The sequence below is a fragment of the Adiantum capillus-veneris genome, chromosome 5, assembly GCF_014529385.1.
Source record: "Adiantum capillus-veneris isolate H3 chromosome 5, ASM1452938v2, whole genome shotgun sequence".
Classification (NCBI taxonomy): Eukaryota; Viridiplantae; Streptophyta; class Polypodiopsida; order Polypodiales; family Pteridaceae; genus Adiantum; species Adiantum capillus-veneris.
This window is the reverse complement of record NC_140935.1, coordinates 130,040,665-130,065,804: the sequence shown is the minus strand read 5'-3', so window position 1 is coordinate 130,065,804 and position 25,140 is coordinate 130,040,665. Positions and strand designations below refer to the sequence as shown.

At 45.7% G+C, this 25,140-nt stretch overlaps 1 protein-coding gene across 8 annotated transcripts in view; it reads left to right on the top strand.

Moving 5' to 3' along the window:
* ATRX (P-loop containing nucleoside triphosphate hydrolases superfamily protein) overlaps nt 1-25,140 on the top strand; it is a 172,871-nt gene that overhangs the window by 108,211 nt on the left and 39,520 nt on the right. For 6 of the 8 annotated variants that reach the window (XM_086512848.1, XM_086512853.1, XM_086512852.1 and 3 more), the window contains exons 17-23: nt 12,592-12,733; nt 21,916-22,068; nt 22,148-22,203; nt 22,298-22,601; nt 22,677-22,809; nt 24,243-24,298; nt 24,393-24,628. In XM_086512848.1, coding sequence (XP_086368974.1) covers nt 12,592-12,733; nt 21,916-22,068; nt 22,148-22,203; nt 22,298-22,601; nt 22,677-22,809; nt 24,243-24,298; nt 24,393-24,628 — 1,080 coding nt within the window. Of the gene's footprint in view, nt 1-12,591; nt 12,734-21,915; nt 22,069-22,147; nt 22,204-22,297; nt 22,602-22,676; nt 22,810-24,242; nt 24,299-24,392; nt 24,629-24,727; nt 24,890-25,140 lie in introns of all 8 variants that reach the window. The other 2 variants (XR_015188194.1, XR_015188195.1) reach the window with 2 other exon arrangements.

The following is a 25,140-nucleotide window of genomic DNA, read 5'->3' as shown; positions in this document are numbered from 1 at the left end:
GCAGATATTTTCAGTCGAATACAGAATGGGGAGGTAGTAGCGGGATATCCACTCAGGATGGCTACTTGATGAAGAAAATGATGATGTGTGTTACACAGCCGTTGAGGGAAAAGGTTTTAACGGAATGCCACTGTCCACCATTTAGGGGTCACCGCGGCATTGCTACCACCTTGAAAGGTGTGGAGAGATACTTTGTTTGGCCGAGACTCAAGAAGGACTTGGACGATTTTGTATGCAGTTGCTTGGTATGCTAGAAGGTCAAGTTTGACAGGCATAAAGCACAGGGATTGTTATAGCCTTTATCGATACCCACCTGCCCCTCGGAAAGTATTGCAATGGATTTTATTTTTGATCTCCCGAAAACACAGAGTGCGCACGATGGTATCTGGACTGTTATTGACAAATTTAGCAAGCAAGCTCATTTCATTCCAGTGAAGAAAACAATCAAGCCGGATCACTTAGCGAGACTGTTTATTGCCCAGATCTTCAGATTACATGGTATGCCTGAGACAATTGTCTCTGCCAGAGATCCCCGATTTAGGAGTTTGTTTTGGAAGGCTATTTGGGAGAACATTGGCACGCGGTTGCAGTTCTCGTCATCTCTCCACCCACCGGAGAGAGATGGGCAATTGGAAATTGCAAATTCAGTCGTACTGGGTTTATTGAACTCTTACATTTCGAATCAGAAGACTCAATGGGAGAAGTATTTGCCCTTGGCGGAATTTGCCTACAATAACATGATCCACTCTTCGATGGGGAAGGCGCCATTTGCGATTATTGAAGGTGCTACGAAGGCTCCACCCTTCCTAAGCACGAAAGAGAAGATTTTTGAAGCCGACTAGTACACATGGGACTTGGACACTCCTTTTGCAAAGGTCCGGGAGGCTTTGGAGAAATCTCAGAAAAGACAGAAAAAGGTAGCAGATTGCCATCGTCGCGACTTGAAATTAAAGGAGAAGGATTGGGTCCTCTTACGTTTTGAGAAGGCACGCCTGAGAAAGAAAAAGGGAAAGTAGCGGCTTCTTCTAAAGCTTAGCATGAGATACTATGGACCTTTCCAGATTTTCGAAAAGATAAATGGTCTCCTTTAGATTGAAGCTGCCCGATACTTGGAGGATTTACAATGCTTTTCATGCGAGTCATCTGAAGCCTTACAAAGGCGATGTCCCCGATGATTGGGAGCTAGATGAGCAACCCAAAGTGGAGGAAAATGACGAGATACTCGTTCCAGAACAGATATTGGCACATAAAGATAGAAAGATAAAAGGTAAAGTGATAAGGCGGTTCTTGGTTAAATTCAAGAACTATCCCGCATTGGATGCCAAGTGGATAGAGTAGGAGGACATGGCAGATACTTCTTAGATTGTGAACCTTTACCTTGAAGCATTCGGTTTAGCATAGTCTACTTTGATAGAACTGCGAACTCAGCTTGGGCGGAATTTGGTGTAGTGGGTATGCACAAGAGGGGAGCTCTGCTCCTTCGTCAACTGATTGCCCTGATTTTTGATTCTAAAGTCATTGATGTCTCTTTTGAGTTTCAGGGATACTCTGAGCTGACAGTATTCTGTTGTAATGACTTTAAGAACTGGAGGTCCCGATAATATGATACTGATTTGTTCTTGACTTGTTTAAGTGCAAGAACTGAGAGACGAAATGATTATAGCATTGCGGTCTGATAAATCTCTATAGACATGATTGCAATAAGGATTAGTCAATCGGGCATCTGAGAGGTCCCGACTTGATCTAGATGCGATTGCTAAATACGTTGCTGATTAATCATCGTCTTAGATTGGATCATTGTTGAATGTGATTTGTCATGTGATGTCCTATGATGTGACTGTCGATTGGTACATGTGCTAGATGTGTGTTCCTAGTGCGTCGGTACTAACAGTCAGTGTCTGCTAAGACAGTTTATGGCCTTTGTTTGTTTTGCAGGCGTAATCGAGGGCGATTACAATACTTGCAAGAGGGGGGTATGTCACAAACGGGTGACGTGGCATGGCCCTAGCATCAAAATGGTGCAGCAGATACACACACACACATCGGCCGCAAACGCGGGTACAGGCTGACGTGGCAGATTGGAGGATTTGCGGTGCATTTTCCACTGACTGGCTGAGCGTACGGATCTTCGTGATTTGCGGCAACTGTAGAGAATTTGCTTTTTGCGCAAGGAAATCCTACGCAAGGCTGAAAATTAGAAGCTTTTCTGCATTGCTTTATTTTTAAAAGCTTTTTAAAAGTTGGCAGCTTTTGTGGCTTTGCTTTTGGGCATCCCTTGTCAACCTTTAAATAATTGGTTTGGGCTCTCACAACTCAGAGCATTTGGACGCAGAGTCTGAGAGTGAGAACCCTCCTTGTCTCTTGTACTTTTAACACAGATACAAAAAGAAATACCGAAAGGGGCGCCAGTCTTTGGGGACAATATCTCTAGGCACAGAACTCCGCCGGGCCGTGTCGAATCAATTGTAAACTATGAACAATTTTGAAGTGAATCTCTGATGTGTTGCGGTAGAATCTCGACTTGGAGTGTCCAAGTTTGATACAGCTTTTGGCTTCGAGAAAGTCATATTGGTTGGCTCTGTAAAAATGCTTCTTCTTTGCATAAAACGTTTGGTCGTCAGAGTCCGAACTGATAGAGGATGACTCCTCTATAGAACTGTTAGAAATTGGGCGAAATTTGGGTTTCTTTGCCTTTCTCTTGCCCTTTTCGTAGCTTTGCTTTTTGCTTCGCGTTTTATATTTTCTGTTCTCCTCGCTGGAGTCAGAAGAGCTAGAAGAACTGTCAAAAGAAGAAGAAGAAGAAGAACTGGGTAGTCCTTCAAATCGTACACGCTTCTTCTGCTTTCTTTCCGATGCAAAAGAAGATTGACGACCCAACTAACCCGGGAAGTCAGTCCCCTCCTTGCGCTTTTTCTCTTGATTTTTGGATTTGTTGTTTGTGTCCAAAAGTCGACTGATCTGTGTCTAAACCACCTCTTGTAATTCTTGCTCTGTAAACATCCTCGAAGAAGGAGGTTTCTTGATTGCCGGTTTGATGGGTGGTTCTGTGGCTTTCTGCCACTAGGTGTGCACTTCTGTGATGGATTGCTGAGACAAAAATTTTGCAAAGTGCGGATCCTTAGCAATTTTAATCATGGGCTTTGTGCACTCGTGAACCTGCTATCGACGTTCCATATCTTCAAATTCGTACTGAGTAGGGGAAGGTCGCAATTTTAATCATGGGCTTTGTGCACTCGTGAACCTGCTATCGACGTTCCATATCTTCAAGTTCGTACTGAGTAGGGGAAGGTGGCCCGTACTCTTCCTCTGTTTGATCATCAAAATCTTCTTCCTGATCTCCTCCCGTATGAGCAGATGTAGAAGAAGTCGACTGATTCTTGTTGGAATGCATAAGTGTCCTGAGAAAAGGGTCGAATTTCCAGGTAGAAGAGAAACCAGCTGCGCTCTGATACCTCTGTAACAAACTTTTTTTTTTCGACACACTAGAGGGCCCACAGGGGGAGGTGCTTATCCCTTCCAAATATTAGCCATGTTACATGGTCGGGCAAGGGCCGCGTACCATCGAGCAAGAGCCACGCGTAGGCATCACCATGGCCACCTAATTGATGCACCACATGCTAGGAACGACGGAGAGAACTCGTAGCAACCAGCTAGGAACCTCCTCCTCGGGTGTCCCACCCCAGAAGGAGGATGCACTCGAGTGTCCAAGGGCAAGAGCCCTAGCAACGTGAACACCAGGTGAGCGCAAGGTGTCCCTCTAGAGTGTGACCCAACAGGGGATTTGAACCCACAACCCGTAGGTTGAGAGGCCAAAGCCTTACCGTTAGACCAACTCTTTGGGGACACCACTATAACAAACTTGGACACCCCAAGTCAAGATTCTACCGCAACACAACAAAGATTCACTTTAAAACAGTTCACATAGACGACACTACACGGCGTAGTTCCATGCCAAGAGGTACTAGCCCCAAAAATTGGTGTCACTTTCGGTATTTCTTTTTATATTAATTTGTGTGCAAAGTACAAAGAGAGCCCGCGGGTGCTCACTCTCAGATTTTGCATCTAGATGCTTTGAGAAGTGAGCCCTCAAGGCCACTTATAAAGGTTACATAGGGTTGCCAAAAGCAGAGTCCCTAGAAGCTTCAAACTCAAAAGCAGTAATTTTCAAAAGCAACAGGTCTTCCGAATCCTGCAAAAGGCAATCAACGTAATTTCTGAAAATCTGTACGGATGTCAACGCAAAAAGCGGAACGTCCGTACGGCCTGCCACGTCAACATGTCAATGCGTTTTCCGATGGGATTTCCGTTGGTTGCCACGTCAGCCTGTCGCGGCGCATTTCACGGTAGCCCGCCACGTCATTAGTTTGTGACAACCCCATTGTGTCGGGCATGATTCCAAGTCGAGCCGCGAATTCAGGTGAAAGGAAGTTGGCCTTGGCTTCTCCGTCGAAGAAGATGAGGGATTCTTGATCTCGTACTTTGCCCTAGGCGTGACAAAGTTCTTTGCTTTAATCCATCTGTTGATTTGGGTCGGTCCCCATAGAATCTGGCACTAGTCGTGCTTTCATCTTTCCTTTGTTGCCACATTGTTTGGTTGCTCTGGAACTCTCCGGCCTATCTTCTGATGGTGCTGTGTGTGCCTTTTTGGGGCACCGTGCGGCAATATGCCCGTGTTCGTCACAATCAAAACACTTGCCTTCTTTGAGATACTCAGATTTTTGGTCCTCCGTCAAACGGGGACAAGTATCTTTCTTCTTTTGAAACTTCTTTTTTCTTCTGTTATCATTGGTCGAATTTTGTTCGGTCCTTGGCATCAAGTGTTGATCTGTGGGATTAGTGAGGTTACCCGAATGCATGGCAAACTTTTGCTTTGCATGTCCTATCAGTTGCTGGATGGACTCGGATTTCTGTAGTAAACAATAATCTCGAATCTGCTTAGGGAGTCCACAGTAAAACCTCTCGATTTGCTGCTTAAAACTTATTTTTTTGAAGGAAGAGGCAAGTACAAAAGCATCCCAAAACCTTTTGCAAAATGAATCCAAAGTGTCTCCCTTAGTCATCCGAAGATGATTCCAGGCTGTAATCACATCGCGCTCGTACTCGTGAGTGAGCCAAGAGGAAATAAAAAGTCACTTGAATTTAAGCCACTTGGTCGGTGCTTCTTTTTGTAAGAGAAGAGTGGACCACCATGTCCGTGCATTTCCTTTCAGATAAGATGCCACCCTTCCAATCTTCGAGTGCTTTGAGTAGCGCCCTCCAAAAAAAGCTATGTCAAATTATTGAATGAAGGCAAGGGTTGTGTGGACATCTCTAAACCCTGAAAAAGTATCAAATTTGATTGCTTGTCCACCTTCCTTGAATTCTTTGGTCTTCTTATTCTTGTCTTCGAGGAAGTCATATTGATTGGCTTTGTAAAAATGCTTCCTCTTTGAATAAAAACATATGGTCCTCGGAGTTCGAACTATCAGAAGAGGACGAATCCTCGTTGAAACTATCAGAAAAGTGTCTGGATCTACGGTGGGATCTGCTTTTCTTAGCCTTCTTGTTCTTTCCATATCTTTGATTCTTTCGTCATTTCTTGCCCTTTCTGTCCTCATCACTCGAATCAGAAGAGGAATAGCTATCCGAACTGTTAGAAGAAGATGAGGATAGACTGGATTATTCCTTGAAGTGTACATGCTTCTTTTGTTTTCTTGCATTCGCAAAAGAAGATTGACGACCCAAATAGCCAGAGTAGTTTGTTCCCTTGTTGCATTTCTTTGGTTGCTTCTTTGCCCCCTAAAGTTGGTTGACTCGTCTTTCGACAACGTCATCAAGGTCATCTTCAGTAAACATCCTTGGGGTAGGAGATTTATCGAGGGCTGACTTAAATGGGAAGTCGATGGCTGTCTGTCATCAGGAATGCACTTCATCGATTGGGTGCTGGGTCAAAAATTCGGCATACTGGGGATATTTCCAAAAGTGGAGCATTTGCTTTGCACAGTCATCAACATGATGTTGACACTGCATCTCCATTAATTGATACTCCATAGGCCGAGGTGGCCCGTATCCTTTATTTGTTGTTCCAGTTGAATTTTCCGTGGTGCCACCCGTTCGAGAATGTTCGGTGGGTTCGTCTGATTCTTGCGAGAATCATCACTTCGATCCATGTGTGTCGTGGGAAAGGGGATCGAATTTCCCTACATAAGAGAAATCGGTTGAGCTCTGATACCACTGTAACAGACTTGGGCACCCCAAGTCTGGAATCTGACATGACACACGAGAGAAAACACTTAAAACTACTTCACACTCTAATGGCAATTCAATTGAGTTGACACGGCCCGGCGTAGTTCTGTGCCGAGAGAGATTGGCCCCAATGAGTGGCGCCCCTATTTGTATTTATTTTTATATTAATGCTTGAGCAAAGTTACAATGCCCGCGGGTCCTCCCTGCTCGAATGCTCGTTAGCAATCTGAGCCAGAGAGTGGCCCTGGGGACTTATCTAAAGGCCATGAGGGCTCTCAAAAGCAGTCACATGAAAAGCTTCAACTCAAAAGCACTTGGCCCCCAAAAGCTAGAGGCTAGGGTTGATAGCGTTAAAAGTGGAAATCCGTACAAAGTCGTAAAACGCGAAAGTTCGTATGGTCTGCGGTGAGTCCGTAGAGCCTGCCACGTGAGCTTCTTCTATGCAATTCTCTCTTTAATTCCCTAGTGCCCCTACGGCCCCATTGAACTGGACCCTATAAGTTGTTGAATAGCAAAGAGTCAAAAACTAAAATCTCTATTGTAGATCGTGCAAGCTCGTCTAGATCTTCCCAATCCGATTGCTCTATGTTTGTTCGTTGTCACGTGTCAATGGCATTTCAGGACCAGCCTGAGTTGCTCCAAGATAGGCCAATTTAATAGACTTTGGAACTCTTGGAGAGTTAGTCGGAGGTGCCACTTGTAGTAATCAAGGAGGAGCACGAGAGTGAGTCTTCTTAGTTTGTAGAGAAGTTTGACTACTCAGCTGGCTTTGCATCACCAACAGATGTCCCGTTATCTGAGATATTGCCTGCACAGTTCTTTGCCGCTGGTCCATGGAGATTCCCAAATGTCTGTTGGGGAGTGGGCCACTATGTGTCGATGTTTTTCATGCAGTTGTCAGTCACATTTTCCCCAGTCCAAAGAGAGCTCCCATGATCAGATTCAGAGTATAGGTTTTCCATGAGGACTCCTTTTGGATGAGGCAGGTTGTTTATGATACCATACACCAGGTGCCAACGGAAAAGAACAGACTGAACAATTTTAAGCACTTGAAGTAACAAGTGAACTGAAAGAGACGCGCGACACATGAGACGGGGAGTGGCGGAGTTCCACCCCAAGAGAGCACTGGCCCCAAACCTTGGCGCCCCTTTCGGTATTTCTTTATATTGGTTGAACTTAGTACAATGTCGGTACTCGCACTTTGCACCTTTACCCGGAAGAGAGTGCCAAAGACTGAGCCCTCTGCACATATTTAAAGGCCCTTGGCCTATGAAAAGCAGTTTACATGAAAAGCTCCAAACTCAAAAGCATCTGTTTAGGGTTTAGGCCCCTTGGACGGGATCTGCAAGTTGGCTCTATGCTTCAGTGGCTTGACACGTTAGTAGTTTGTGTCAATCTCTCTTTCTCTCTCTCCTCACGCCAGAAGGTCGCCAGCCTTCCCCTATCTCTTGCGCTACCTCCCACCTCTATTCTGGCCGTCACCGCACCGGCTATTCCTGCTGGGTGCGGGAGTCTATAAAAGCAGCCCACTCTCTCTCTCTCTCTCTCTCTCTCTCTCTCTCTCTCTCTCTCTCTCTCTCAATCACCAACGCTAGCAGTAAGGAGCACCTCTGCCAGAATATGCAAGTGAGCGAGAGAAGTCAGTACACGGAGTTCGCTTTCACGCACACAGAGCAACAGATACCAATTGTGAATTTGCGATACGAGCTGTGTCGTGTTTATGCTTTTGCAGGTACTCCATCACGAAGAAGGAGCAAGGAGACCTCGGCCTATGTTGAGGGATTCCAGGAACGGAATCTTGTAAGGGCTTTACGCTCTAGGCACAGACGGAAATTGAATTGAGAGCTCGTCTCTTGGGAATTTCCGGCACAGGAAGGAATTGACCATCGAGTCTGGTGATTTAGAACGGAGGGGTCATTCTAGTTCTTGTGCTTGTAAAAGAGTTTCTCCTAATAAAGATTCTCTCTGGGGGGGGGGGGGGGGGGGGGGGGGGGGGGGGGGGGGGACCAACCCATCTTCTGGTCCCAAATACTGTATCGATCTCTTCTCCCCTCTCCCTCATCTTTTTTGAGTTGAAAGTTTATTCATTTTCAGCTTGTTGATTATTCGTGTGCGCTCTTGTTTGTGACATAGGGCTTTCATGCCGTTAACTTTGCCATAAGCTCGACATAGTTCATTCGAACTTTCAAGATCAATTCCATAAATATCAGGTACAAGTCCAATGGCATGTCTAGCTCTCTTAGTTGGACGTGGCTCTAGAGATCTTTCTGCTGTCGGAGCAGTAGGTTCTTGCTTTGAAGACGTTGAGGCTCTATGAGGACATGTATTGAAAGTATGCCTAGTTGAAAACATTGAAAGCATCCGCCTTCTTGCAACATGGTTTCTCGTTGGCGCTGTGTCAAACGAGGCCTTTGAGGTTGAGTTCACAAGATTCTCGTGGATTTGGTAGTGTTGTCGAGAGTTCTGATTGTTTGCTAGAGTTGTTTTTGTAGTAAACTCTAGCTTCCCTTGCATAAGTTTGTAGCTGACCGCTGCATGGTCCATAAGCTCTTGCATGGTTGATACTTGCCTAGACAAACAATACTCATGTAACAGTGATGGCAATCCAATGGTATATCGCTCGCATTGGTCCTCCAAGGGAATCAACTTGAAGAAAGACACAAAAAGGTAGACGTCGAGAAACCTTTGGTTATGGTCTTTGCAGCAAGCATTTTCAAGTTGCTCCATTTTGATAAGATCTGGACTTCAAATAGGGAAGTCATATAAAAACGAGCAAAAATTGTCTTGAAAGCTTGCCATATCCTTGGAGCATGCGGTTGTGTCGCGATTGAACTCCACCACTACATAGCATTATCTTTTAGAAATCCCGCTCCTCAAGAAATCTTTGATTCTTTTGTATAGTTCCCAAAAGCATAGATATTGTCGAATTGTTGGAGGAAGTGTAAAGCTTTCTTCCGATCTTTCACTCTAGAGAAGGTGAAAAATTTATTGTCCTGCCACCATCCTTGAAATCCTTTGGTTGGTTAGACGTAAATCTCGGATATGGATAATAAGGATATCCATACAGGTCCAACCATTTTACCTAGGTGGAGATGGTGGTGGTGCTGGTGGCAACGGCAGGGGTAGAGGCGGTTGCACTAGATAAGGGCCAGACGGTTGCACCATGTTCCTGAAGACTCCCCCAATCGAAACAAACGGCTAAGAAGGTTTCTGATTGGAAGCTCTCCTACTTTCTGGTGCTGGAGGAGGGGGTACCACTCGGTACATCAGAGGGGGTAACATGTAGTTCAGAAACTATTGGAAACCTTGCAGCATCGAGAGATTCTACTGAGGATGTCCCGAAAGTATGTTGTGAAGGTCGTGAAGAAGAAACTGCAAGTACTCTGCTGAATCCATAAACGCCATGATGCTCTGTTTGTTCTTGGTAGGACTGGTATGCTTTGAAAAAAGCACACGATTGGAGCTCTGATACCACTGTAAAGGGAGGGCACCACATGCCAATGGAAAAGAATAGATGAGACAGCTTTAAGTACTTCAAAACAACAGAATAGAAAGAGAGAGGTGCACAACACACGAGACACGGAGTGGCGGAGTTCCACCCCAAGAGAGCACTGGCCCCAAACCCTCACGCGTGTTTTGGTATTTCTTTTATATTGCTTCACCAAAGTGTAGCAGGAAAAGTGTTTCATGCTCGCTACTGTGGGTGCTCGTCAGTGCAATATGCATGAAACCTCACTCCAACAAAAAGAAAACACAACACAACAATGGAACGAGCAACTCAAAGACACGACAATAGACTTAGAACACCATGGAACTCGACTATATGGAACCAATACACACTCTGGCTGCCAGCACACTCATCAGCTCGAGGCCCAGGACAGCTCCAAGCACAGGACTCACAGGTACAATGGGGGTGTAGCGACTCCAATGTGCGATGCTGGACACAAGACATAAGACTCAAGACGCTAGACCATAGAAAGCCGATGAAGCATACAACAACTAGAACCAATTACTCATATGTACAATCATAAAGAGCCACCAACGGCTAGCAAAATATCCAAGTCCAGCTATGTCTATCTCCAAACTGTGGTGGTGGTGGTGGTCTAGCCACGGTGTCCACTAGACCACCACCCGTATCAGTGCCACATGTCAATTCTAGGTAAGAGTCCATTCAATGTGTGAACTCTCGACCAATTGTAACTAACTACCTGTCCCGTCCAAGTGACATTGTAGCCTTGCTACTGAAAGTACAACTCCGATGGCTCTGCTCTGCATCTCCCGCGGGTAGACTGCTAGAGTGAGCCTTGGCCATGAATAGCAGTTTACATCCAAAAGCATCTGGTCTCCAAAAGCAAGCTAGCGCAAAAGCCGGAATTCAGTACAGTTCTTCCACATCAGCACACCATCATTGCAAATCGTGGCGGTCCGTACAGTGCCACGTAAACACATTGTAGAACCTTCGGTATAGGCATGCCGTGTTATCAGCTCGCTGCGCAATCTTTTGTGAAAGCGTGGGTCCTGATGTAATGTCTAGTCTCTTGGGCCCCATCGGACGGGGTCCCAAAGGTTGGGAAAACTTTAATAGATTTGGCCCTTTTGACGAGGAAACTAAAGTTGGGTAGGAACTCCTTATTCTGTTGCTCTAGGGTTTAGTCCCCTTGGTCGGAATCTGCAGGTTGGCTCAGGTCTTCAGTGGCTTGACACATCAGCAATTTGTGACACTCTAAATAGCATTACTCTAGATTTCGATGCTAGAAGTTTGATCTCAAGCAACGGATTGCTCGTTTCCCAGTGACTCTTGAGTCTCCCCTTTCCATCACATCCGGTACACCTATTAGGCTATCCTTATTGGCGTAGCCGCTCTGAGGGGCCTGGTTATACCAGGCTCAGTGGCTACGAAGATTGGTTCGCCTCTAGTGCAAGTGTACACCCCTGGTAATACCCATTTTCCGAACATAGTTTAACCTAGAGATCCCAGTACAACAAGTTTCGTCTGCAGTACTTGGTGTAGACTAGTTGTCTGGATCGGTATCATTGTTGCCATGCGTTTGGTTCCTGATTGCGCTACCCAACCTCCCCGTTTGCCTAAGCCTCAAAACCCCCCACCTCAGGAAGCTGGGGAGGGTTGGTCGAGAGCTACTTGCCATGATACCTTTCATTGGCAGCATCCTCCTATGGCACCACCTCCACCACTTAACAAGGGTCTCCAGCTGTCTGTTAGGTTTCAACTACTCTGCCTCACCAGCCTTCAGAGGATATACCTTGTACCTCTCCCATCAGCACCACATGCACCTGCACCCACCACCCGAGCTGCTGCTCCTCCCACACTTTGCCATGGAGACAGATTTTTTTCTCACCAGCGCCTCTTCCTTTCACACACACACGCACGCACGCACGCGCCCACACACACACACACACACACACACACACACACACACACACACAACACACACACACACACACACACACCGCTTTTGCATCTTTGCCTTCATTTGTGCACCCCATCACCGCCCATGTTTCTCACTCTTTCATGGCTAGTGCTCTAGCAGCTTGGTAGCTCTCACAAGCCGAATACAGTGGCGACTGCTCAGGTCCTTTGTCGGTACTTCTAGACGGTCCCCCCCCCCCCCCCCCCCCCCCCCCCCCCCCCCCCCCCCCCCCCCCCCCCCCCCCCCCCCCCCCCCCCCCCCCCCCCCCCCCCCCCCCCCCCCCCCCCCCCCCCCCCCCCCCCCCCCCATCGCCATATCTTAGCATCACACCCAGTTCATTTTCCAGTTGATTATTTTGCGTTGCTTATTTTTGCCTTGGTTCCTGATGGATTTTTACTGAAATCAGTGTTGTACTCACTGGGACGGTGAGTGGTCTTGTGGTGGCAAACCTATGAGGGTATTCTCTACAGTGCAGTGTCAGCATATGGGGATGGTTGTGTGCTAGAGTCCGTAGTCTAGACCGTTGGACTGTGTGGAGTTGTGATGCTGACTTGGCGACTTTCAAGCGAGCACTTTGATGGCAGTTCCAGGTCATCAACGTGGTCTAGTGCCTACCTGATTTATCAACAGCCACAACTGTGTTCTTCCATTTTCAGTGTTACAATTGTTGTTATCTTTCCTTGTTGTCTTTCTGTAGCTAGCTATGGTCATTGTCGTTCTGTTTTTAGAGAAGTCTGTTGTGCACATTGCATTGTGAAACACCCACACTAGAGAGCACTAGCACGACACTGTTTTCCTTCTACCTGTAGGGATGAAACAATTAGATTGTATGTAAGAGATGGTATTGTACTTGCCACACGATGCATTCTTTCTTTTGTATTTTTCCCTCTTTCCAATGAGGAAGTACATACTAACAAAGAGTTTTTTGGCTCTCTAGACACATTCGGAGAAAGCTATTACGTGACTGGCAAAAGTTTGGTGGGGTGATGATGATTGGGTATTCTACTTTTCGAACAATGTCTCTTGGGAAATATGTGAAAGATGCTCAGGAAAAGGACGATATTTGCAAGGCGTTGCAGGTTATTGTTTTGGATATTTTCATCTGTTAAAGAACTAGAAAATATAAACCATGCTGAGTCTTCACAAATGCCAAAGCTGTGTTTGTGTGTGTGTGTGTATGTGTGTGACATTATTTGTGTGCGCAGTTAGACACGTGGAACTTTTTTTTCTTTTTAGCCAAGAAAATATCTTCTATCGAACAACCTGCCAGTTGCATATGGCTCAAGGAAAAAGTATGTTAAAATATACAATGCCACTGACTACGTAGCCCAAGTACGAGATAAAGAACAATCAAGACTATCTCTTGGTTTTACGAAGTCTGGTATCTCTTCTATATGTAGCTATTTAGCTCAGATAGGGGCCACTTGTTTTGTAGTAGATAACATGGTGTCTGAAGACTCTGAATGGGATTCACCATTGAAAGAGGCTAGCGGCTGCCTAGCTGACGTAAAGGGTATATCTCCTTGAAATGTTGATCCCTTGATTGGAATCAAATTAGGATATAGCATCTTGGGTAGCATTGCCAATACCCCTTGTCTAACTTTCTTAGATCAAGTTAAGGGAGATTCTCCTTTTATGGCTAAACTGTACTGTTCTTTATCCAAGGTGTGACTTTTGAGCTTGAATGGACTTTGTAGCAGGGCTACAGTGTCACTTCACAGGACAGACAGTTGGACAATTGGTTAAACTTGGTCTGGTTCACACTGGACGGACCCTCTGGTCTCGGGAGTGACACGTGGCAGGGTACCTACCAACGGTGGTCTAGTGGACCTCGTGGCCAGGTCACCACATGGCTGACATTTATGAGCCGTTGGTGGCTCTTTATGGTGATATATATGAGTAGTAGCATTTGCTCAGATTATCTTGTACGTAGTCGTCTAGAGTGGGTCTTTACACAGAGCACGTCTTCACCATCCCGGCACATCTGAGCCTCGACACCCCCATTGTACCTGTGAGAGTCCAACCTGCCCTCGTCTCTGGTCTAGACCTCCTCGACCTTGGTCTAGTCCTCCTCGTCCCTGGTCCAGCTTGGTGTAGTCACTTGCCTGGTCTAGACCCTGGTTTAGTCCTCCTCGTCCCTGGTCCAGCCCGTCTAGTCACATGCCTGGTCTAGTAGAGTCTAGACCAGTCTTCAGCCAATTCAAGGTTTTCTTGCCCAAAGCTTGGTTGGTTTGGTGGTCGCTCATCACCCATTTCTCCCTCCGGTTCCACATCTTATAGATCACCTTCTCCAGTGAAGCTCTCTCCTATTCTGCTACAGTAGGCTACCGAGCAACAGGCTCAGCAAGGGGCCATGGAGCCATTGGCTAGCGTTTTGGCTAAGGTAAACATCAAGTTCCCTACATTCAAAGGTCTCTCTTCAGAAGATGCTGACGACCATGCAAGGAGATTTGTATCTCTTTGTAGGGGTCATGGGCTTAACAGGGAAGATGCTTATTTGGTACTCTTTCCATCCACCTTGGAGGGCTTAGCAGACAAATGGTACAACCAGTTTGCAGAGAACCATTTTGCAACCTGGGTAGTCTTAAGTCAACAATTCTGTGCAGCTTTCAGGCCCGGTGACTACCAAGAGAAGGTGTTGGATGAGTTAGCCAACATGGTGCTCCAGCCAGAGGAGACTTTTGCAGAACTTATGACGAAAACCAAGTCTTTGGTTGCCAAGCTTCCCCAGCAACCAAGTGAATTTATGGTTAAGAAGTGGGTAGAGAAGGCGCTTCCCAAAAGTTCTCAGCAAAAACTATAAGAGAGTCTCCGACCGGATGCCACTCTGGAGGAGTTCATCGTAGCTGCTACGAGGATAGAGGGGGCTAGGAAGCTGTTCACCAACCCCCCTCACATAGAGACCCCCTCTGTGTTTTTGGAAAGTCGTTTTGATCCTTTAACTTCTTTACGCAGGGAACTGGAAGCCCTAAAGTTACAGCGAGCTCTTCAAGAGGAGAGATCCTTCTCTCTTAGACAAGAGAAGCCTCCACATCATGAGGCTTTGGAACAAATTAAACGCGAGCTAGAAGAGCTCAAGTGTCAGCAAGAGACTAAGGCTACGGTTTGGTGTAGCTCATGCCGCTCTCCAGGGCACCCTCCACAAGAATGCCCCCTTCGGGTTTACTGCCACTTCTGTGAAAAATCTGGACATGAGGACAAGGATTGTTACTACCTCAAGGGATTGCGACAAATACAGCAAAGTCTTGGTCCTTCTCTTCAACAAGGGCCAGCACCTGCATCCAACATGGTTTCTCCCTGTGGCCATCCACACCATATGCCACCTTTGCTGACAGCCCCTCCTATGCAAGGTATGCAGAGCACTTTTCCCTCTCAGAGCTTTTATCATACCTATGCTCCCTCGCCACCTCACAGCTTGTATGCCTCTACGTCCAACTCCATGGAGCAAGGACCACCTTGTCCTTTGACTCATCCAGTGAATCGGCCCATTTTGTGGTACAGATGCGGAGAATATGGTCATTACCAAAGCAAATGCCCTTTGCCCGAAGGGTCTCCTCCCTGCCGTCATTGCCCTGATATGAAGGATCACTAGAGTAAGGATTGCCCTAAAAGTTGTGCATCTACGGCTTCGAACCCTAGTCAAAGCTAGACTGAGTTTGCCTTTCCCAAGCTCAATTTTATAGCGGTTAGCACTGTTTCTTAGCCGCCCCCTTATACCCACGTGGTTACCCCTCAAAATAAGCCGCCGTAGTTGGCAGAGGAGCCATCGGGCGTGCTCACCTGGGCCCAGAGAGCCGCTCTCGGTCTTAGCATTCCATCAAGTTCAACTCCCCCACACATTGTGACACCAGTGGATACCATGCTTGCTGCTGTTAACAAGCCATCCCCTAGTGCCATGAAAGAATCCAAATCTTTGCTCTCAGATATTGATGAAGCCTTCTTGGAAGCAGTTTCCGATCTACAGAAGATCAAAGTACCAGAGGAACAACAACAGGTAGAAAAAGCGAAGCGTACAGCAGAGACAGTCTTGAAGAACACTTTCCAACAAATGTCCCTCTATGACATGTTGCGGCTAGATGGGAGTTTCAGAAGTGACACCCCTGCAGTTATTCAGTCACTTTACCTTGGAGCAAGTCCTAGTGGCGGGCACCTCCCAGTGCGACCGTCAGAGTCCTATATGATATCCAATCCTGCTGCTCCACTCACGGATTATAGAAGCCCTCGCCTGACAGTGTCCGTTTTGGGTCAACATTTCTCAGGAGTGATAGTGGATGGTGGATCTGGCATCAACCTGATACCCGAGTTCACTATGTTAGCTGTAGGTCTACAGCATACTCGACTTGCTCCCTTCACAGTTACATTGGCCAATCAACGAACAGTATACCCAATGGGCATCGTGGACAATGTGCCTCTGGAGGTACAAAACTTTACTTTTAACTTGGAATTTGTGGTGGTTCGTCTTCTCCAGGTTGAGGGCGGATTTCCCTTGCTTATTGGAAGACCATGGCTGCAACACACTAAAGCACTCCACGATTGGGGAAACGATTCAATGTGGATACATACTTCTGGCTCCCCGATGTACAACCGATTCTCTTGGAAGGAGGTATGGATCCCGTGGTGCAGCAAGTTTCTTTGTCAATGGAAACCAATCCTAAACATGAACAGCCTACTCCACCTGACGGGTCGGATGAGGATCTGTTGGAATGGTTGGATGCTACCAAGTCTATGCCTTGTTATGGAGTCTCTATTCACTGTTTGCCTGGAGGTACACCCTTATCAAATGTTTCCATAGTTACGAAACTTCCAACCAAGTCTATGCCTTGTTATGGAGTCTCTATTCACTGTTTGCCTGGAGGTACACCCTTATCAAATGTTTCCATAGTTACGAAACTTAATGAGCCACTTGAGCCTTTGAAGAAGCAGAGAAGCATGAAGAAATCTCCTCTACAGGAGTTCACTCCCCCTCAAACATCAACCCCTTTGGTGTCTCTTTCTTCTTCGACCAGAAGAAATCTCTCCTCTGTGTCTAGCAACCTCCATTCTCAGAGCCCGTCCTGCAAGATGAATTCCAAGATCTTGATAGTTGTCTTGCTCATGATAGCGGTCTGCTCCTTACTTGTACCTATCTACCCTTACCCCCTCGAACCTATCCACAATCAGAATGCCCACATCCTTCGGGTTCACAGTTGTGGCAAAGAGATCATCAAGAGCCCCGAACATTGTTGTTCCCATCATCTACATGAGAGTCACCAAAACAAGAGAGAGCAGGCACTAATGTTCTCCCCTGCTACTGCTACTGTAGGCTTCTGGCGGCAGGCCCTCCATTGGTGCTGGCTCCTACAGAATCCTCCCTTGGTGCAGGTTCCTGCATTCTGTTGTCCAGCAGATGGAATTGTCGACCACTTGTCTACCCCTAGCCCTCTCCCTACCAACCCCTCGCCCTCGCCCTCCCCCTCCCACCTACCTACACCCTCGCCTTAGTCCCTCTACCTACCCCCTCACCCTAGCCCCTCTACCTACCCCCTCACCCCCTCGCCCCTACCCTCACCCCCTCGCCCTCGCCCTAGCCCCTCTACCTACCCCTCGCCCCATGCCCCTAGTCCCTAGTCCGTAGCCCCTCGCCCCTAGCCGATAGTCCCTAGTCCCTCGCCCCTCGCCCCTGGCCCATAGCCCCTCGCCCCTAGCCCATAGTCCCTAGTCCCTAGCCCCTAGTCCCTCACCCCTAGCCCTAACCCTACCCTTCCCCCTCGCCCTCACCCTTACCTCCCCTTGTCCCCTATTCCATCGCCTCTCGCCCCTACCCTCTCTTGCCCTCGCCCCTACCAACCCCCTCTCTTACCCTCTCGCCCCTACCCTCCTACCCACCCCCTCTCGCCCCTACCCTTCCTTGCCCTCGCCCCTACCCACCCCCTCCCTTCCACTTACCCCAATCTAGCCCTCCCGACACCTCAAGTTCCTCCCCCCCCCGCATGATCAACTGGCTCTCAAGATTTCACTTGGCTGCCATCCTGTTGCTGTGAGGGCTTTTTCGTTCTGCCACCATGATGGAGCTTAACCCTATTTGCAGTGTTACTCGGGCTTATGGTCATAGCTCTTTTCGAGAAGAGTGTTGTTGGAAAAAGTGTGGCAAGGTTAATCTGCAACCAGGTCATTTTCCTATCACTATGGTTTGGGAAGACAAGGATGCTCTGGAATCTAACTGAGCTTATCTCTTTGCTGTAGAGCCTCATCTTTTGCCAATTGGAATTCTTAGGCTATGCAATCATAGATACTGGTTTCCTGCTCAGCTAGAGGCTTAAGGCGATTGCAAGCAGTTTAGTGTTTTTAACTCCACTTTTGAGGTATGTATGGTCATGGGCCTAACACCTACTTCACCTACTTGAAGAAAGATCTACGGATGCAGGACCTAGTGGTTTTCCTTCACAGTTTTTTCAGTATTCCTCTCACCGAGACGGTGAGCAGTCTTGTGGCGGGCAACCTGTAGGAGGGCTACATTGTCACTTCACAAGACAAACAGTTGGACAGTTGGTTACACTTGGTCTGGTTCACACTGGATGGACCCTCTGGTCTCGGGAGTGACGTGGCAGGGTACCTACCGATGGTGGTCTAGTGGACCTCGTGGCCAGGTCACCACATGGCTGACATTTATGAGCCGTTGGTGGCTCTTTATGGTGATATATATGAGTAGTAGCGTTTGGTGAGATTATCTTGTACGTAGTCGTCTAGAGTGGGTCTTTACACAGAGCACGTCTTCACCATTCCGGCACTTCTGAACCTCGACACCCCCATTGTACCTTTGAGTCCTGGGCTGGAGCTGAGTGTGCTGCCAAGCCTGAATCTGTATTAGTCTTTGAGATAGTCGAGTCACATGTTCTGGTCTGCTGTTGTGTCTTTGTGAGCTCTGTTGGCATCTATTGTTTCCTTTTTGTTCAGTCTGTGTGAGGGAGATTCAGTCTGTTTGAGTGAGATTGTCACGCACATTGCATTGAGGACCACCCACTGTAGAGAGCACGACACATTATCCGCGCTACAGACTTTCATCCCAAGCGTCGATTAGAGCAGGAGAAATCCAAGCTACCTTGCTGCCGCATGAAAGTCTCATGCTGTCCACTCATCAAACAACCTCAAATTCATACGTAGTCTCTTACATAGTCACAAGGAATGGCCTTTTTTGGGGTTCCCTATTCCCCATTCTAATTTCCGTTCCATGTACTATCATGATTGAGAGCATAGAAATTCAACGAGCCAACAACTCACCAGGAAAGCATATAGTAAGCCATTGAGACGTGCAAGACAATAAAACATGTGTCCACAATGGCATGCGTTATTGAATCCACAATAGAGACACACACCTCCCTCAGAACGGGTAGTTAGTGGCTACTCAATTATCGGATTTCTTTTTGCAAGTGTAATCAAGGACAATTACTCTTCTCTAAGGGGTGGGTTAGTCACAATTTGGGAGAAGTCACATGACCCAGTGGACCGAAGAGAGGATGTCACAGGAACGGGCACCAGGTGCCAACAAAAAAGAACAGACTGAACAACTATAAGCACTTCAAATGACAATTGAACTGAAAAAGATAGACACACGAGATGGGGAGTGGCGGAGTTCCACCCCAAGAGAGCACTGGCCCCGATCCAAAGTACACTGGTCAACGATTGGACACTCTTTCTGTCACACTGGCCTTTCACAGCTTTGGAGGAATTTGGAGGCGGATTACTTCCCCTCCAAGCCCCTATTGAAGATTGCATGCTTTGTTGCTGCAACTGAATCAGTATTTGCAGCATTCCCACGGAATGTCCGGGGCCTTGGTGAACCATGCAGTATCATGATCGATTGGGACAAGTTACGGTGATGCCTTGTGGGGGGTGCATTTTTTTTCTAGTGCTACAAAAGTCCCATTTGTGCAAGAGCCATTCTCGGCATTGTGGTCGGTTACTTCACAATCGAAATGAGGCTTTCTTAACTGTCTTGGCACTTAATGTAGACATGCCAATGACCATCGGTGCTTGATAGTACATTCTCTAGCATGCATCCATACAGAATCAAGCTTTTGAACTCTTCAAGCCATCTCTTCTATGTCTCCAATTTTTGACTTTACAACGTTTTATATGAAGCTAAATTTGGAGGACCTTAAATCCAAAGTCAAGGCTCTTATCTTAAAGGTTTTTGCGTCCAAGTTTGACAAGGATAGGTAGAAGGCGTTGCTAGTAGAAAAGTCAGCGTTTGTGATTAGAAAATAAGAATGTAGACATAGACAAAGGGAAGAAGAGATTCACCAAGATTGTAGATGATATTGACAACGTATTCTGGCTTGATTTTCTTTCGGATAATTAATATATAACCGTTGTGACTCCCTTTTCAAACAATAGTTGGTATCTTTATGGGCACATTGTGTTGTTTTTCTTGCCAATTTCTATCTTTTTACATATGAGTTTTATTTTGTGGAGCGTTTTGTCCTTTCTACAAGTTATGCAATGTAAGAGGCTTTGTAGATGATCTTTTTGTACCCGACGTTCCTTCCTTTCAAGATTTTTTAGTCTTATGGCAGACATGTAGACTTCACCCTAGCGAAGTTTTCGTGCAAGTTACGACCAATTGATATTGTGTTAATTCTTTCCATTGTCTGTGTTGCATATGCCCTATCAACTACCTTGTTTTTGCACTTTTCTTTCCTCTCTAATACTCTTTTTGTGCTAGGTTTATTCTGGCGGAGTTTACCCTGTATCTCTAGAGTTACGTTAGAAACTTAGTACGTAGATGTCTGCTCGCGCGCGCGCGTGTGTGTGTGGGTGTGTGGAAGCATGTATCAGTATTTAGCTCTATACCCACATTTGGGCATTGACAATGTTAGTGGGGATGCCGTAGTATTTAGTCAATACTATGCTGATGGAGTTAGTGGGGATGTCGTAGTATGTAGTCAATACTATGCATGATAGAGCTGATGGCTATATTGTCTTGTGGATGACTACCATGAGTCTATACCTTGCAATTTCCTTTAAATGTGAATCCAGGCTTATGCTTGATCCATCTAGGTATATATTTATGTACTTAAATTAAAGTTTTCTAGGTGGGGGAATTTATGTCTAGGAGTTTTCTAGAAATTGTTCGAAGAATTGAGATTGTTGTGCTTTTTTAGCCCTAAGATCTTAGGTTTGGAAATAGATATCTATGATAAACACGTTGAGCCAGACAATCAAAATATAACATTAGGATTCAAGAAATTGATCTTTTAGGAATAGTCGTATGAGTCTTAACTCTAGGGTTAAGTCTATGTGATTTTATCCTTATTTAATTCAAGTAAGATTCTTGATATATGTTGCCTATGCCTTTTTTAAAAGCCTTTTCAAGTGAATAATGCTTTACTTTTTATATGTTTTTATTTAGTAACAAATAAAGTGATAATTTGTTTTTCTGACCTTTTGAATGTATATGGAAACTATTTGGGTTGATTCCATCCTTCTCCATGCACTTTCGGGTCGGTCTACTATCGATCAAAATTGTTATAAAGTGGTCAATGTGGTGCCTCCCTGCTAGTTGCTTCTTTCTCTGCCATCATGCATACATTAAGTATTATATCCTTGTACAATTTTTTTTTGATCTCTATGTTTTTGTTTTGGTCAATTTGATGGGACTTAAAGCTTCTTCTTCTTCATCTACTTCGTCTCTGTATCCTTTCTTTGGAGTCAATTGTTGCAATTGCAATTTTGTAAGTTAGGATCGATTTTTTTGCTGGAAAAGCAAACTGCTCATGTCTGATACTACTGAAACTGGAAGGAACCACGTGCTGATGGAATAACAATTAGAACAAACTATTAACTCTTTCAACACTCGAACCGAAAGAACACTTCACAGTTGAGATGAGATACGGAGTGGCGGAGTTCCACCTCAGATGCACTGGCCCCTACTAGGCGCCCCTTGCTGTATTTCTTTATATTGCTCTTCATAGATACAACTGGCAAGAGGAGCAGTAGATGATGTCCAAGCGCTTGATTAATAAAATAAGGTCGTGATCTTTGGATGTGAAGTTGAAGTATGAAAACATTAACATCACGGCCTAAAATATAGTGAATTTTAGATACAGATGCACTTTTTTTAGTGCATTAGAGAACTTGCTTATATTTTTAAAACTCAATCAAGCCATGCCAAAGCATGGATAATACTTGTTGCTAAATCATGCAAGAAGTGAAGAGGTAGAATGTTGAGAATGGAATATTTGAAGATCAGGAAGTCTTTTTGAAGCTGACTGCTGTGCATCAGATCCCGGGACCTGACATACTTGTGTGTGACGAGGCACACATGATAAAGAACAAGAAGGCAGACGTTACTCAAGCCTTGAAACATGTAAGAACTCAGAGGCGCATAGCTTTGACAGGATCCCCTTTGCAAAACAATCTCATGGAATACTATTGTGTAAGTGTATGTTCATTTGGTTGGATCAACTAGGCATGCGAAATCGTATGTCTGATGAATTCTCTGTAAATTGATGTAGATGGTTGACTTTGTTAGGGAAGGATTCCTAGGAAGGCCTCAAGATTTCAAAAACAGGTTTCAGAATGGGTTTTTGCTTTGCTTAGTTCTTGCACTTTTTACCTTCTTTCATTTTCATAGTTATGGTTGTTGTGTTCACACTATCCCCCAGGTTTCAGAACCCGATTGAAAATGGTCAGCATGCGGATTCAACCGAGTATGATGTGAGATGTATGAAGGAACGAACTCATGTCTTGCATAAACAATTGATGGGGTTTGTGCAAAGGAAAGGGGCCAATGTCGTTGAGAAAGAACTTCCAAAAAAGTTCATCTATGTAATCTCAGTTAGGCTTTCACAGCTACAACATGCTCTGTATAACAAATTTATTCAGCTGTTTTGGCTTTCAAATGAACAAAGCGTTATGACCTCACGATATCGCAAATCTCTATTCCCAACATACCATGCCCTTTCCAAGGTCAGTTTATGAATGATTTAGCAAAGCTATTATACTGCCGATACCCCCCTTACTGATTTTCGTGTGGTGGCTTAGGTATGGAACCATCCTGACCTCTTGTTTACGATTAGAGAGGATAAAGAGGTTCTGAGCGATGATAGCATGGATGAATTTCTAGATGATGAGGGGCAGTCTAGTGATGAGGAAAATGTCGAAGTCAGAAAAGATGGTGAGCTTTACTACGTGGAGTTCATTTTTGTTACTCTAGTGTATAACCGCTCTGAATCTTTTTGTCATTATACTGTAGAGGCATCCGAATACATATTTTCTGTTTCGCATAAGGGAAGAATTTCCTGGCCTTTATAGCTTTGTCAGAAATAAGAAGAGAAATTAGGAATGGATGTATTAGGTTATAAGGAGAGCTATTCCTGCTCTTCTGAAAAGACTCAAACTTTTCACTGGAACCAGGTTGCATCTGGTTAAGCCTTCAGCATAATTATAGGCTATTGAAGGTGAGAAAGAGAGTCAGTGTGGCAAAAGGGAGAACTAATACACAGTTATCTTGCAGCCGTATATGAGAACTGAAAATATTGAAGAAGAGAATGCGAGGGGAAACCAAATAGAGGAGCTCGCTGCTGCTGTTCACCCCCCCCGGCCCCCTGCTCGCTCCCTGCCCGCTGCCCCACCTGCCTGCACGTTGCCTTTGGTCCTCCGCCTCGCCCTCTTCGTTCCTGCTTGACTGGTCTCGACAGCGCTTGCGACGTGCTCGGTCCAGCGGGAGGTCCCCGTTCGCCGATGCCTCTTCGCCCTTTCTTCACAGCAGCAGACATAGATGGAGGCTCAAGCTCCGCCACAGAGGGACTCCAATGAAGTCCCCTCGCCGACCCCACTGAGCCCACCATTCGACTTGCTCTCTCACCGACAGAGCAAGCGAGCCTAGCCACAGATTGTATACACTACTGTCAGTGGGGCCCTAGGACACCAGGTCCCCCGGCTAGTGACTCTCATCCACTTAATCCAAGTTAGATTTACTAAACACGCTTCACCAAGGAAGCTTTGAAAGTCATTGGTTGCTAGGGTCTTGTGAGCAGAGAGATGCTTGCAACAAACTTTTCATGAGCAGGTGGTGTCAACAAGATGAATTAGGCTGGATTTTCAAAATGGCGGACTACTTCACTAGACTAAGGACATACATTAGGATTTCGCTACAAAGACTGTAACTAGTTACAGTGAGGCTGGATTTTACACACTGGTTCATTGCCGATGCGTTAGCGCTCTGTGGGCATCCTAGTGATGCCCATCCGGCCGCTATAAACAGCTCTATCAAATATGGCCGATAGCAGGAGAGTTTCTTTGCCCATGTGAGGTATCCAGCAATAGGACGGAGCTTGTGCATTCCATCCAAGGATCAAAACCTTCAAGCATTGAAGTGCGCATGCATGACACTCCCAGTATGGGCAGCACTGTTTCTGAATCCACCTTAGATTGTGGTACTTGTATGAAAGCGAATTTCTTGGCTATCTACTTATAGGTTTGCTTGTAGCGTGATATTTTATGCGTTTTTATTAACATGGTAAAAAAGCATCGAATTTTTTGTTGTGTTTCGCCCTATCCCTGCAGCTATTGCTTCTGATTTTAAAATAATTGTATTTCCTCTTGCAGAAAGAAGGAATGGTATGAAAAGCCAGAAAAAGACAGATTCAGATGGGTTCAACATGGTAGATGACCTTCCCTTGTTTCATAGTGTTTTCGGTGATCATACATAGTGAGCAATTGAGTCTACCTTTTTTTCTGAATCACACCTTTTGGCAGATAGAAAATCTTGATTGGTGCAAGGATTTAATTGATACGCCCAAAGGAATGCTAGAGGATAGTGGGAAGTTGGTTTTGCTTCTAGACATTTTGTCCATGAGCTCAGCGCGAGGCGAAAAGACCTTAGTGTTTAGTCAGAGCATTCCAACATTAAATCTGATTGAAAACTTCCTTGAGAAGATCCCTCATCCCAAAGGGAAGGCTGGATGGTGGAGGAAAGACAAGGAGTGGTACAGGTTTGTCGAGCGGTTTATTGTTTTTTGTTAATAGCTCTATGAATTTGGATAATATTGTCAATGCAAAGACTGACAATGTTGAATCCTGCTTTTCATAAGTTTTATATTTCAGACTGAGTTATAAGGCTAAGCAGGAAGAAATGTCAAAGAAATTGAATGGATAGTTGAGACCTGTTTGAAGGACACATATCGAGCACATGTTTTCTTTTGTTCTGGCAGACCATGGTTCCAGTCATAACTGTATCCATGTGATGCAGGCAGGTGAATTCTCCCTAATATAGCTTGGACCACGGAAAATGAGATATGGCTGTGTCATGAAAGATGATGTGAGAGTGAAGATGCTCACTTGAACAAAATTTCTCTCGTATTGCTCAGGGAGGGAGGTGTCGTCAATGGATAGTTGTAGTCTTTGCGTTCTCCCAGTGGTTTGGCCATAGGTTACTCTTAGAAACTCCACGTGGATATTTTCTATGGGTGTTGCATTCCTTGGATGGTGAAGATGTCTCACATGA